The sequence below is a fragment of the Nicotiana sylvestris genome, chromosome 1 (assembly GCF_000393655.2).
Source record: "Nicotiana sylvestris chromosome 1, ASM39365v2, whole genome shotgun sequence".
Lineage (NCBI taxonomy): Eukaryota > Viridiplantae > Streptophyta > Magnoliopsida > Solanales > Solanaceae > Nicotiana > Nicotiana sylvestris.
The window spans coordinates 98389601-98404797 of record NC_091057.1 but is presented as its reverse complement, the minus strand read 5'-3'; the positions used below and the strand labels follow the sequence as shown (position 1 = coordinate 98404797).

Sequence of the window (15197 nt, the reverse complement as noted above, 5' to 3'; positions counted from 1 at the left end):
CTTTTCTTTAACTTTTTTCTATTATGTGGGGTAAAGAAATCTGAGAGGAAGGGAGACAGTGAGAATTGAACTCACACTTATTGTGTGAAAGGTTTCAACAATTCCACTATGGTGGAACTCAATCTTCGGCAACTGAGCTCATTCTATATCAAAGGCAAATAAGAGAAATAAAGAGAACATATCAACCAAATTGGACTTAATCACAAAATGGGACAATAGTGGAGACAGTTGCATGCATTATCCATGACCTCTGTGTATCAGAGTCTTGTATGGCTCCGTTTTGTTTGCCTCCTAATATCATTGACTGATACAAGTACTAACACACAATATCACATAGCCAGTTTGACAACGAATGTTCTTTATCCACATGCTTGAGTTTCAAAGTTTAGCAGCAAAGTACCATTATCTTTTCTTTAGAGCTCATTCAGGTGGTCAAAGTTTTCTTCTTTCAGAATTCATTTACTCTTAGGCTACGGTCCTCAAATCGGCATCCGTTTACCCATGTTAACCCTGTTACGGGGAAAGAACTGCACAACACAAAGGAAACAGTTTTTAGCTTCAATCCAGAAAATGCTTTGCCTAATAATGAACATGCTAAGCTTTGCTTCTAACAAGTCAACAGATATAGAAAAGATTCTTCAACACACTAATATATGTATATAACACAGTTGGAAGCTACAAACTATAATGGGCGTGATTGTACAAAAACCGGTCAACAAAAACTTCTCTACACTATAAATTTATGAACTATCCAGAAATGAATTTCAGGAATCCAACAAAGAGACAAAATTCCTTAGGCGTAACCGGTTGACAACCATAACGTAAGATTTTCTTTATTGACAATCTGAAAACTATTTTGTCTGAAGCATATTGCACATATAACTTTTAATGCTACTAGAGAAGATACATATACAACATAGTGACATACCAAAAACACAGATGATTGGCGAAAGATTCCACCAACGATAGGTAACTTCCTCAGAAAAACAGCAACAGTGGGCCAAAAGCCACTGCATTACATAGTATGCCTTATTAGCCAACACTGTTTATTCTTGGTGAGACACAAGGATGCAAGAAAAAGGGTTACCTAAACAGCACAAGAAGACCGCAGGTCTCCCAAATCATGCCTAGCACAGGCCATCCCAGCATAATAAGCACGAAACCAACAGCAAAGGAGGCAGAACCCTATCAGATAATTAAAGCTTTGGCATATGAAAATGGAGATGCAAAGGAAAAAAAGGCAATAGCAAAGACATAGATGAAGCAGGACATGGAGGGTCCGTGAACTTGGAACCTTAAAATTTTGTCGTTTTATGAAAATTTGTAAGGTAGACATCACTCCAATGGTTAAGGTCACCCCAGACAGAAGGAGGATCTGATCGCACAAAAAGTTCCATCAAAGATGATACAAAGTACAAACATATTAAAGGGCACAAGCACAAAGCATTAGAGGATGAACAACAAAATAGTGGTCAGATTGTCAATAAAGAAAATCTTACATTCCCAATGGCAACGAAGCTCCTCTCAAAGAAGAGAAACACTCCAAGCAGAGTAAACATTACACCAAATCCAATCAATCCAAGCCCAATCTCTGTCACATGTCAGAGAAAGTAAGAACTTGAGACAACAAATAAGGCAACATTATGACAGCATATTAAACCAACCACGAAACCACCATAAGCTTCAGTTTGCTTCAGAACAGTGAGGGGGTTGTTTAAAAATATGGTTTGTAAAAGCATATTCAACAAAAGATACAAGACTTCTCTTCGAAATTGATAGAGATTTTGCACAGTGCAATATATATGTTAATTTCTTGATAAGATTCCACAATAGAATATGACGATAGTAGAGCACCACATGATCCTATGTCTTTATCACCTTTAATCAATATCAGTTTTTGACAATTATGCTTTACTTTTGAGAGATAACATCTAACCTAGCATATACAAGGAAAGAAATTTATAAAATTAGTTCAAATTGTGCATTCCACAAATGAAAATTCTGATAAGTTTACGTGGTGAACTAAAGAACTGATAGAACTATATACTATACTTCAACAGCGTAGTTTACTACTTTTTCTTGGATCAAAGTACATCATTAGTAATACCCATGCTATAGCTTTCTGGAGCCATTTTACAATCTCAGGTCTCAGATGAGATTGAAGGTTTTGATTTCCCATGGTTGAGAAACTATGTATTTGGAACAAGCATGTCAAAATCACTAGGAACGTAAACTTTTTTACAGGTGTCCTGAAAAATATATGCCGTTCAACTTTCAAATGTCCAGAAAAGAGCCAACTAATTCTCTTGGTGTTCTGCAGCAAAACTGAATGACTAGAGAGCAATAAATATACCTTCGTGTAAGTTCAAAGTCAAATGAATAAAAGAAGCAAGATCAAATAAAACGTACTGGAGATGCTTTAGGATTCAAACTACTTGCAAATTTTAAGATAGAAACTGAATTCACTATGTAAGAAATAGACGTCATTTGCTGCTGATGAGTGAAATTGTTATTAGACAGAGACTGATTACTGCCAATATTGAGGGTACTTCCAAAAATTGTTCAAACTCACCTTTAAGGCATCCTATTCCCCGTTTTGGCTTTCTTTTGGAATCGTCTTCATCTAAAGAAGATTTCCTTCCTTGTTCTTCCCTCCTCCTGTGATCTTGACCTTCTAAGTGATTTCCGAAAGCTCCCATTATGACTATTACCCAACAGAAAATAAGATCTTTAGTTTCGGCCCACTGGGATGGGGGTAGGAAAAAGAGAGATCATATAATATTTCTGAAGAAAGTCATCTTAAATCTGACTAAATATTAAGTACTACCTACATACATACTATGATGCTGAAATTTAATAAGATAATTAAACAGAAACAAATAATTACACCAAAATCTCGAATATATACAACTTAAGTTTTCTTCCTGGAGAAGTCAAAGTAAAATATTTGATCTGCAAAATAACATTTTTTAACATTTCATGCAAAATGAAGAAAGAAATAAAAAGAAACCCATCAAGTTCAAGCCTGCACCGACCAGCATCATGGTGAATTTGTAAAGCAGTAACAAAACTCAAAGTGCGTCGATAATGAGATTCGATATCATAGAGCTGCCATAACAGACATAACAGAACCAGGCAACAAGCAGTTGATTTTTTCAATACTACATCACATGGTGCAGACAAAGAAAAGCAAAGACGGACTCTATCAATTCTAAAATATAAGCAGACAAGTTTGTACAGAATTCTTTGATTAAGACGATAGACTAGAAAATAATAACAACTAATGATCTATTACATTGATAATCCAAAACTTTTAATATGTATAAAAACAAAAATTATACTACAGTGTATGTGAATCAGAACACTCCATGTGGTACTTTGACCATATGGAAGAACTATTTCAAAAGCATCATTTCTGGATTTACAGAAAATAAGAGATCAAAGATAATGAGGATAGAAAGGCGGAGTATGCACTCACTCTTAACATCAGTTTCTTCAAATGAAACCATCCTGTTAACCAGAACTTGAAACTTCAACTACCAAATAACCTGACAATAAAAACACAAATATACATGATGGAACAGACGGTTGCATTAGTACTCATCTCTTCAGTGGCATCGTAATTTTTGCAAACTCAAAACAAACATAATTAAGAAGGATAAATATTCAATACTGCACCGAATCACTTCCACTAACAAATACTCCTACTCACTGCTAGATAGATCATAGATGAAAAAGCCTGATATGATTTTAAAGTTCAAAGCCTAAAATAACTGAAATATAAGGAGCCACGAAGTTAGAGGCTCTACAGCCATTGCTACTGCGCTAATTTCTTAACTAACGAATTGCAAATGCAATAAAGCTCATAAAATTTCCTATATACAACGCTGTCAATCATTCAAGTAGTTGCGAGTAAGAGAATTGTCGTACTTCAGCAATAGCGCGATCATACGAACCACATTATCAATCCGAATAACCGAAAATGAGTCAGACGCTAGAAAAAAAACAAAATCTCTACAATCAACGAATAGTAAATTGACAAAAAAAATCACGAGAAATTGAAGCTTATCTTACGAGAATTGACGAATTTCACCGAAATACCATTACGCATAAGTATTGTTTGTATGTAAACATCAATAATCTATAGAATAGGCCGTGAATGCATGAATGTTTATACGATTTGTGAAATGCAAAATCGATAAACAGAGAGGGGAAGAAGAGAGAGCATGGAGTGTTTACCTGTATGTCAGAGAGAAGAGCTTCAACAGAAAAGGCGCGGTTGGCATTTCTGTTTTCAATTAGCTAAGTATATATGAAGCCTATCCGACGTGGATATAGGTTTATTTCCATTGATGCATTTAAAATGGTTTGATCGTATATAAACATTTTTAACCCTTCTGTATAAACTATTAGACATTTAAAAAATTTCACACTAGGGGTGTGTTTGGTACGACGGAAAATATTTTCAATTTTTTCATATTTGGTTGGATTAAGAGCACGTTTGGACATAAGAAATTTTTTCTTTTTTTTCCAAATTTTTTTTACTTTTTGCCGAAATTAGTATTTGTTCATAAAATTTTCAATTTTCACTTGGAGATGCATTTTGGAAATTTTTGAAAAACTCCAAAAAATCGTTTTTCAAAATTTTCACTCAAATCTGTTAAATAATGTAAAAAGCAGAAGAATATTATTTCCATTGTTAGTTAGACTAAACTCCTATATATGTAATCCAGCTCTCTTACGATACACAATGAATCAGAATATCATTCTTTATTCTCTGTTATCTCTATCATCTTCATCTCAATCTCTATCATCTTTCCCTCAATAACTTCATGGTATCAGAGCTTCTTAGCTCTTGAAGTCAAGCCTCGATTCTGTTCCGTCATCTCTTTTCCTCTATTCTGTTTCTCTGCAATTTTCAATTTCATTTCTTCTCAATTCTCAGATTCTGATTTTTCTCTTAAATCAAGAGTTTGTATTTCACATCTGCAATTTATAGTCTTGAATTGAAAGTTTCAAAAACGAGTAAAATAAGAATCAACAGAAGGAAAAATGGGAACAATTGATGATCAAGTGAATTTGGATACGGGAAATCAAAATCGAACTGCAACTGGAAATCATGTGTCTGGGATTGATTATAATCACCCATTGTTTCTTTCTCCTGCTGATGTAAGTGAAATCCAAATTATTTCATTTCAACTTACAGGTATTGAGAATTATTCTATTTGGAATCGCTCTATGTGTGTTGCTCTTTTAGGAAGAAACAAGTTAGGTATGGTAGATGGCACATGCCGTAAAGAAAAATTCCCAGATTCAATGGAAAATCATTGGGAAAGAGTAAATGCCATTGTGTTGTCGTGGCTGATGAACTCAGTAGCTAAAGGTCTTCTTGGAGGCATTATGTATGCCTCAAGTGCACAAACTGTGTGGGAAGACTTGTCAGAAAGATTTAACAAGATAGATGGATCAAGAACATTTAATTTGCATAAAGAAATAGCCGCTCTATCTCAATGTTCTGCATCTGTATCTGTATATTTTTCTAAACTAAAGGATCTTTGGGAAGAATTTGAGGCCTTGATTCCCTCCCCTGGCTGTGACTGTCCTAAGTCAAGAGAGTTTGTTAGTTACTTACAAAAATTAAGACTATATCAATTTTTTATGGGACTTAATGAGTCTTACTCTCAAGCAAGAAGCCAAATCTTAATGAAAACACCTCTACCTACTGTTAATCAAGCATATGCATTGGTGGTAAGTGATGAAAGCCAAAGATCCATATCTGCAAATTCTGGTATTTTAGGGGCTAATCCAGTTGGAAACCTTGGCATTGCCATGTATACTAGAGCTGGTGGGGGTGGACAGAATCACAGACTAAAAAGGAACTTCAATGTACATGTTCAATTCTATGATTACTGCAAAATGAAAGGTCATATCAAAGATAACTGCTATAAATTAGTGGATATCCACAGGATTTTAGGCAGAAAAAGAAGGGATATAATGCAGCTCACAATGCTAATATTGCTAATGTCTTAGCTGAAAACAACAATTTAAATATTCTCAATTTGGTCAGATTTCAAATGGTTGTTCAAATGATAAGTCTGCTAATGAAAGGCAGTATGATCAGTTGGCAAACTACAGTCAGGGAATGGAAGCTATTACAAACCAGTTGGGAAATTTTGCCTTCACAAAGGAGCAATATGATCAGATTGTTCAATTGCTCAAAGGGACTTCAACAACTACTACTAATATGGACTCAGCAGCTAATGCAACAGGTACTGACAAAGCTTTTTTGGTTTCAAATGGTTCTCAGGAATGGATTATAGACACTGGTGCTACAAATCATATGGTATCTGATTCTAACCTTCTCAACAAGTCTACAACAGTACAGACTATTAATTCTAAGAAAGTTCTGTTGAAGTTTGGCAAAATGCCAAAGTCCCACATTGGTTGGGAGTTAAGTTTGGGGGGATTTTTCCACTATAAAAGAAGGCCTAATGTTTAGGATTGAAACACACCTCTCATTTGCCTTCTCATCTGTTTAAGGCATTTGTATCTTTTCTCTTTAGTATTATTTCACTTGTATTTTTGGAGTGAAATAAAATATTGGTTGTGTCCGAGGAGTAGGCAAAATTAGCCGAACCTCGTAAATTCTGGTGTTCCCTTTATTGTTGCTTTATTGTCTTATTTATTATTTGGTGGCTGTCATAATTTTTGGTATAGTAGTTGTGACTTATTCACACTATATACATTTGGCTTCCGCAACAATTGGTATCAGAGCCAAGGTACTGTCTAAGTATGCTCTGTGGTTGCAGCATAGTCTGATCTTCCACATCAGAAAAGATTTATCTTGGTAACTGAGTCAAGGTTCTGTCTGAGTATGCTCTGTGGTTGCAGCTTAGTCTGATCTTCCACACCAGAAAGGAAATAATCTTGATTTGTGTCGTCAGCTATTAAATAATATTTGTGTCAAAGATGGGAGACAATAAACAAGAAGAATCTACATCAAGTGTCAACAATACGTCATCATTGGCATCTTCGCTTATGACAAGAATTGTGTCAAATGCGAAATTTGCGGTCGAAATATTTGACGGGTCCGGACATTTTGGGATGTGGCAAGGCGAGGTTCTAGATGTCCTTTTTCAACAAGGGCTAGATCTGGCCATTGAAGAAAAGAAACCAGATGTTATTGGAGAAGAAGATTGGAGAATTATCAACCGTGTTGCTTGCGGTACCATTCGATCCTACCTTGCTAGAGAGCAGAAATATCCATACACAAAGGAAACTTCTGCAAGTAAATTATGGAAAGCACTGGAGGATAAATTTTTGAAGAAAAACAGTCAAAATAAATTGTACATGAAGAAGAGACTGTTTCACTTCACCTATGTTCCTGGTACCACGATGAATGAACATATCACCAGTTTCAATAAGTTGGTTACAGATTTGCAAAATATGGATACAACTTATGATGATGGTGACTTGGCCTTGATGTTGTTGGCGTCACTTCCTGATGAGTACGAGCACCTTGAAACTACTCTACTCCATGGAAATGACGAAGTTTCTCTCAGAGAAGTTTGTTCGGCTTTGTACAGCTATGAACAAAGAAAGCGAGAAAAACAGAAGGGCGGAGAAGGAGAAGCACTATTTGTGAGGGGTCGTCCTCAAAATCAAACGAGGACAAAGAAGGGAAGATCCAAGTCAAGATCCAGACCCAGCAAAGATGAATGTGCCTTTTGTCGAGAAAAAGGGCACTGGAAGAAAGACTGTCCGAAGTTGAAGAATAAGGCCAAACATAACAATGGAAAGGCCATTATGGATTCAAATGTAGCTGATTGTGATGATTCAGACTTCTCATTAGTTACAACAGAGTCATCAACATCATCAGACATATGGTTGATGGACTCGGCTTGTAGCTATCATATGTGTCCCAACAGGGACTGGTTCGTGGAATTTCAAGAAGGAGAATATGGAGTCGTCCACACAGCGGATAACAGCCCTCTTACCTCATATGGCATTGGTTCAATACGATTAAGGAACCATGATGGAATGATCAGAACATTGATAGATGTTCGATATGTACCGGATTTGAAGAAGAATCTCATCTCTGTGGGAGCCCTAGAATCAAAAGGGTTCAAAATCATTGCAGAAAATGGAGTGATGAGAGTATGCTCCGGTGCACTAGTGGTAATGAAGGCTAATCGGAAGAATAATAATATGTACCGCTATCGTGGCAGTACAGTTATTGGGACAGCGACAGTGACATCCAGTGACGACAAAGAGGCAGAAGCAACCAAGCTATGGCACATGCGCTTGGGACATGCTGGAGGAAAATCCTTGAAAACTCTATCAGATCAAGGATTGTTAAAAGGAGTAAAGGCTTGCAACTTGGAGTTTTGTGAGCATTGTGTTAAAGGGAAACAGACAAGGGTTAAATTTGGTACAGCGATCCATAATACTAAAGGCATTTTGGATTATGTACACTCAGATGTTTGGGGTCCTTCCAAAACACCTTCATTGGGTGGGAAGCACTATTTTGTAACCTTTGTTGATGATTTTTCCCGAAGAGTATGGGTGTATACAATGAAGAGCAAAGATGAAGTGTTGGGAATTTTTCTCAAATGGAAGACGATGGTGGAGAATCAAACAGGCAAGAGGATCAAGTGTATTCGCACAGACAATGGAGGTGAATACAAAAATGATCATTTCAATAAGGTCTGTGAAAATGATGGCATCGTCCGACACTTCACTGTTAGACATACACCACAACAAAATGGAGTGGCAGAACGTATGAACCGGACCTTGCTGGAGAAGGTACGGTGTATGTTGTCCAATGCTGGCTTGGGCAAAGAATTTTGGGCTGAGGCAATTACATATGCATGCCACCTCATTAATCGTCTACCATCTGCTGCTATTGATGGCAAGACACCATTTGAAAAATGGTATGGAAAACCTGCTGTAGATTATAACTCTTTGCACGTGTTTGGCTCAACTGCATATTATCATGTGACGGAGTCAAAATTGGATCCAAGGGCAAAGAAGGCTATTTTTATGGGAATTACTTCTGGAGTCAAAGGATATCGCTTATGGTGTCCTATGACAAAGAAAGTAATATTCAGCAGAGATGTTACCTTTGATGAATCTGCTATGGTAAATAAGGTAACAGAAGACACCAAACAAAATAAAGGTGCTTCTAAGCAGGTGGAGTTTGAGGGAAAATTTATTTTTCCTACACAAGAAGCAGAGGAGGAAACAAATGAAGATTACCCTCTGGAAGGAGAGCCAGTAGAGGAGATTCCAACTCAGGAACCTCAACAACAACTTGAATCAATAGCAACCAGCAGGCCAAAAAGAACAATAACGAAACCTGTTCGTCTCATAGAGACAGTTGCTTGTGCAACCTCAATTGTAGCTGATGATGTTCCTACCACTTATAAAGATGCTGTCCAAAGTTCAGAAGAAGATAAGTGGAGGATTGCCATGAATGATGAAATACAGTCCCTTCATCAGAATCATACATGGAGATTGGCCAATCTCCCGAAGGGAAAGAAAGCAATTGGGTGCAAATGGGTATTTGCAAAGAAAGAAGGATTTCCTAACCAAGTAAATGTTCGCTACAAAGCAAGATTGGTGGCCAAAGGATATGCTCAAAAGGAGGGAATTGATTACAATGAAGTGTTTTCTCCAGTTGTAAAACATTCCTCCATTAGAATTATGTTGGCTTTGGTAGCACAATTGGATTTGGAACTAGTTCAGATGGATGTAAAAACTGCGTTTTTACATGGAAACTTGGAGGAGGAAATCTACATGACTCAGCCAGAAGGATTCAAAGTTGCTGGAAAAGAAAATATGGTGTGCAAACTTGAAAAATCGTTGTACGGATTGAAACAATCTTCTAGACAATGGTACAAGCGATTTGACGAGTTTATGTTGCGGCAAGGGTACAAGAGAAGCAAATACGATCATTGTGTGTATTTGCACAAGCTTAAAGATGGTTCCTTTGTATATCTTCTCCTATATGTTGATGATATGTTGATAGCTTCCAAGAATTCGGAAGAAATTGATAAGTTGAAGATTCAACTGAAGAAGGAGTTCGAGATGAAGGATTTGGGTGAGGCAAAGAAAATTCTTGGCATGGAGATAATTAGAGATAGACGTTCAAAGAAACTCTGTTTATCTCAAAAGGAATATTTGAAGAGAGTACTTCAACGTTTTGGCATAGATGACAAGACTAAGCCAGTTAGTACTCCACTTGCTTCCCATTTTAAGCTAAGTACTACTATGTCGCCAATGGATGAAGCTGAACGAGAGTATATGTCAAAGGTACCATACGCAAATGCTGTTGGTAGCTTGATGTATGCAATGGTTTGCACAAGGCCTGACATTTCACAAGCTGTTGGAGTTATTAGCAGATATATGCACAATCCAGGGAAGGAGCATTGGCAAGCTGTGAAGTGGATTCTACGGTATATTCATAATACTGTAGATGTCGGGTTAGTTTTTGAGCAGGAAGACAATCAGTTTGTAGTTGGATATTGTGACTCAGATTTTGCGGGTGATATGGACAAACGAAGATCAACTACTGGTTATGTGTTTACTTTTGCAAAGGCACCAGTTAGTTGGAAGTCTACTTTGCAGTCAACAGTTGCTTTGTCTACAACAGAGGCAGAGTACATGGCTATTACAGATGCTGTGAAAGAGGCAATTTGGCTTCAAGGATTGCTAAAGGAGCTTGGTGTTGAACAAAAAGGTATCACAATTTTTTGTGATAGTCAAAGTGCTATTCAATTAGCGAAGAACCAAGTTTATCATGCAAGGACGAAGCACATTGATGTTCGGTATCATTTCGTACGAGAAATCATAGAAGAAGGTGGAGTCACGGTGAAGAAAATTCATACTACAGAGAATCCTGCTGATATGCTGACAAAGGTGGTGACTGCGGTCAAGTTTCAACATTGTTTGGATTTGATCAACATTGTTGAACACTGAAGATTGAAGATGAAGACACAACCAAAATTTGTTATTGAGAGAGAATTGAAAATGTGGAATTTTGCCAAGGTGGAGATTTGTTGAAGTTTGGCAAAATGCCAAAGTCCCACATTGGTTGGGAGTTAAGTTTGGGGGGGATTTTTCCCCTATAAAAGAAGGCCTAATGTTTAGGATTGAAACACACCTCTCATTTGCCTTCTCATCTGTTTAAGGCATTTGTATCTTCTCTCTTTAGTATTATTTCACTTGTATTTTTGGAGTGAAATAAAATATTGGTTGTGTCCGACGAGTAGGCAAAATTAGCCGAACCTCGTAAATTCTGGTGTTCCCTTTATTGTTGCTTTATTGTCTTATTTATTATTTGGTGGCTGTCATAATTTTTGGTATTGTAGTTGTGACTTATTCACACTATATACATTTGGCTTCCGCAACAAGTTCTTCTACCAAATGGTGATGTATCTTTAGTTACGCACACATGAGCAAGTTCAATTTCTGATAAGAGTACTATAACTAATATTTTCCATGTGCCTCAGTTCAAATATAATTTGCTTTCAGTATCAAAAATGACAAAAGAATTACAATGTGCAACAATATTTTTTCCTGATTTTTGTGTTTTTCAGGATCTCTTCACTGAAAAGGTGAGGGAGATTGGTAAAGAAGTAAGAGGATTATACATCTTGTTGGCTCAACTTGCAAGGAATAAGAATAGAGCTATGTGTGCTGCTAGGGAACTGACAGCAAGTGAGGCAAATAAGTTCAATGTAGAGCTGTGGCATCAAAGATTTGGACATGTCTCTATAATAGTACTTAAGAGAATGCAAAGACACAGTAGAGAAATGTTTTATCTGTACTTGTGCTAAGCAAACTAGACTGCAATTTCCAACTAGTAGCATAAGAAGTAATTCTTGTTTTGATTTGATTAATGTAGATCTATGGGGTCCATACAGAGTAGCTACTTTTGATGGTAACAAGTATTTTCTTACTATAGTGGATGATTACAGTAGAATGATTTGGGTTTTTCTGCTTAAGCAAAAATCAGATGTCTTCTTATATCTACAACATTTCTTCAAATACATCAAGACACAATTCAATAAGACTATCAAAGTTATCAGAACAGATAATGGCATAGAGTTTGTGAATTCTATTTGTATAGACCTATTTAAAAATCTGGGAATGATACATCAAAGAACCTGTGCTTACACCCCTCAACAAAATGGGGGTAGCTGAGAGAAAACACAGACACATTTTAGAAGTAACAAGAGCCATAAGACTGCAAGCACATATACCTATCAGATTTTGGGGTCATTACATTCTTGATGCAGTATATTTGATTAACAGACTACCTAGTTCAGTTATTGAAAACATGTCTCCCTATGAAAGGCTATACAACAGAAAACCTTCACTAAAACACTTAAGAATGTTAGGTTGCCTTTGCTTTGCAAAAATTGTACAAGAACATGATAAGTTGATGACTAGGTCAAAGAAGTCTGTTCATATGGGTTATTCAGAAGTTCACAAAGGTTACATATTATATGATCTAGACAACAGGTCTTTTTTTGTCAATAGAGATGTTCTATTCAGAGAAGACATCTTCCCATTCAAAGGACAATCTCCATCTTTGACGCCTCTATTTGTGGATACTACACCATACACATGCTCTTATACAGATGATACTAATAGTATGTTTGAAAATAGTGCAGGTCAACAGACTAGCAATCACATTAATATAGATAACACTCAAGCACCAACAACATTGCCAATTAATGACACAGAAAAATATCATGATGGTCAGCAAGACAATATGTTTATTGATCATCAGACACCTAGTGAAGAAGAAGTTCAAACACAACAGAATACTCAAAATGTATCAACTAGAACACTGATTAGAGGTCAATCCAATACACAACAACTACTAAGAAAGTCAAATAGAGGCAAACAACCACCAACATGGATGAAGGATTTTGTGTCATTAAACATTCATCAAGAAGTACTCTATCCATTGAACAAATATATAGCATATGATCACGTATCTTTAAAATATCAGGCCTTTACTGCAGCTTTCTCTTCTACTACTGAACCTGCTATATATGCTGAAGCCAGTAAAGATCCAAGATTGATAGCAGCAATGCAAGAAGAAATAAAGGCATTAGAAAGAAATAATACCTGGACATTAATCAAATTACCTGAAGGAAAGAAACCTATAGGCTGTAAATGGATATACAAGATAAAATATCAAGCTTCAGGGGAGATAGAAAGATTTAAAGCTAGACTTGTAGCTAAAGGTTATAGCCACCAAGAAGGTATTGATTATCAAGAAACTTTTTCACACTGTTAGAACAATACTAGCACTAGCAGCTGCTAGACAATGGCATATACATCAAATGGATGTGTACAATGACTTTCTTCAAGGTGATTTACCTGATGAAATCTATATGGATCTACCTCAAGGATTTGGAAGTCGGGGAGAATATGGTATATGTAGACTTACCAAATCCTTATATGGATTAAAGCAAGATCCAAGACAATGGAATGTGAAACTATCTGAAGCTCTTATAACATTACAATTCAAGCAAAGTCAATATGATCATTCCTTATATATCAAAAGGACAACTGAAGGTATGGTACTAGTTCTAATATATGTAGATGACATGTTACTTACTGGTGACAATTTGAAACTTATTCAAGATACCAAGCAATCTCTGAAAAACATTTTTAAAGTGAAAGATTTGGGGGAGTTAAGATATTTTCTGGGCTTGGAATTTGCTAGATCCAATGAAGGAATTGATATGCATCAGAGGAAATATGCATTGGAACTCATTGCAGAAGTAGGATTAACAACATCTAAACCAGTAGCTACACCAATTGATACAAATGCGAAGCTTACATCTAAACAATATGATGAGCACATTTGGAAGAATGAAAAATCAGAAGCAGATCCTACTGTTGATCAGGCTGCCTATTAGAGGCTAATAGGAAAACTCCTATATTTGACAATAACAAGACCAGATATATCATTTGGAGTCCAAACTCTAAGCCAATTTGTTCAACAACCAAAAAAGTCTCACATGGAAGCAGCATTAAGAATTGTGAAGTATGTTAAAAACAGTCCAGGTCAAGGTATCCTACCATACAGTCATCACAGTAACACTGTCACTGCATACTGTGATGCAGACTGGGCAGCTTGTCCAGCTACAAGGAGATCAGTTACTGGTTTTTTAATCAAGATTGGCAACTCCTTAGTTTCCTGGAAATCCAAAAAACAAACTACTGTTTCCAGAAGTTCTGCCGAGGCAGAATATAGAAGTTTAGCTGCAACTGTGGCATGATTAACATGGCTACTAGGAATGCTGAAAGAAATTGATGCTGAAATCAATCTACCAGTTGACATATTCACTAATAGCAAAGCAGCTATTCAAATAGCAGCTAATCCTGTTTATCACGAAAGGACCAAACATATAGAAATAGATTGCCATTTTGTGAGAGAAAAAATTCAACAAGGACTGGTCAGCACAAAATATGTCTCCACAAATGATCACCAGCAGACTTGCTAACAAAAGGGTTAAGCAAAGTTCAACATCTTTATTTAAGTTCCAAGTTAGGTGTGTTTGACATTTTTACACCACCGAACTTGAGGTGGAGTGTTAAATAATGTAAAAAGCAGAAGAATATTATTTTCATTATTAGCTTAAGTAGTTAAGTAGGTGGTTATGAGTTAGTTAGGAAGTTAGTTAGACTAAACTCCAATATATGTAATCTAGCTCTCTTACAATACACAATGAATCAGAATATCATTCTTTCTTCTCTATTATCTCTATCATCTTCCTCTCAATCTCTATCATCTTTCCCTCAATAACTTCAAAATCACTCACAAACTTCAACAACAACCTAAAATTATATTCATGTCCAAATACAACTCTAAATTTCAAATACCATTTTCACTTGAAATTTTTTTCCCCTAATATTGGAATTTTACAATTCTTATGTCCAAACGCCACTAATTGTTTTGAAAAATATTTTTCTCATGAGCTCATTTTTCTCTAATTGGAGGAAAATATTTTTCCTATCAAAAGAAGGTAAAACATTTTCCAAAACTCTTTTCCAACCCTATGAGAAGTATTTTCTTCGTGAAAAAGTATTTTTTCCCCTAACAAAATGAGTACTTTCTTTTCAAGATGTAAAAGAAGTATTTTCTTTCATTTAAAAAAAAGTATTTTCTA

At 36.1% G+C, this 15197-nt stretch overlaps 2 protein-coding genes across 2 annotated transcripts; one reads left to right on the top strand and one right to left on the bottom strand.

Annotated features, from left to right (window-relative positions):
* Nucleotides 1-229: 229 nt before the first annotated feature.
* On the bottom strand, nucleotides 230-4266 carry LOC104217960 (vesicle transport protein GOT1-like). The gene is made up of 8 exons (XM_009768321.2): nucleotides 4240-4266; nucleotides 3479-3548; nucleotides 2573-2704; nucleotides 1500-1591; nucleotides 1295-1375; nucleotides 1088-1185; nucleotides 929-1010; nucleotides 230-527 (listed from the first exon to the last, which is right to left on the bottom strand). The coding sequence occupies exons 2-8, from the start codon at nucleotides 3507-3509 to the stop codon at nucleotides 480-482; spliced, it is 564 nt and encodes a 187-aa protein (XP_009766623.1). The 5' UTR covers nucleotides 3510-3548; nucleotides 4240-4266; the 3' UTR covers nucleotides 230-479.
* Nucleotides 4267-5052: 786 nt separating this feature from the next.
* Nucleotides 5053-11840, top strand: LOC138872557 (uncharacterized). Its single transcript, XM_070150780.1, has 3 exons — nucleotides 5053-5886; nucleotides 6068-6343; nucleotides 11601-11840. Exons 1-3 carry the CDS (start codon nucleotides 5053-5055, stop codon nucleotides 11838-11840), a joined length of 1350 nt encoding a protein of 449 aa, XP_070006881.1.
* The last annotated feature ends 3357 nt before the right edge of the window (nucleotides 11841-15197 follow it).

Excerpts from the sequence above, each read along its gene's own strand:
- LOC104217960 (XM_009768321.2), bottom strand. The coding sequence starts at position 3,509 with ATGGTTTCATTTGAAGAAACTGATGTTAAGA. Across the intron at positions 1,011-1,087 it reads GGTCTTCTTGTGCTGTTTAG|TGGCTTTTGGCCCACTGTTG; the intron begins GTAACCCTTTTT and ends TATGTAATGCAG. Across the intron at positions 528-928 it reads GCCAATCATCTGTGTTTTTG|TTCTTTCCCCGTAACAGGGT; the intron begins GTATGTCACTAT and ends TGTGTTGTGCAG.
- LOC138872557 (XM_070150780.1), top strand. The coding sequence starts at position 5,053 with ATGGGAACAATTGATGATCAAGTGAATTTGGATACGGGAAATCAAAAT. Across the intron at positions 5,887-6,067 it reads GACTAAAAAGGAACTTCAAT|ATTTCAAATGGTTGTTCAAA; the intron begins GTACATGTTCAA and ends CAATTTGGTCAG. Across the intron at positions 6,344-11,600 it reads CTGGTGCTACAAATCATATG|GATCTCTTCACTGAAAAGGT; the intron begins GTATCTGATTCT and ends TGTGTTTTTCAG.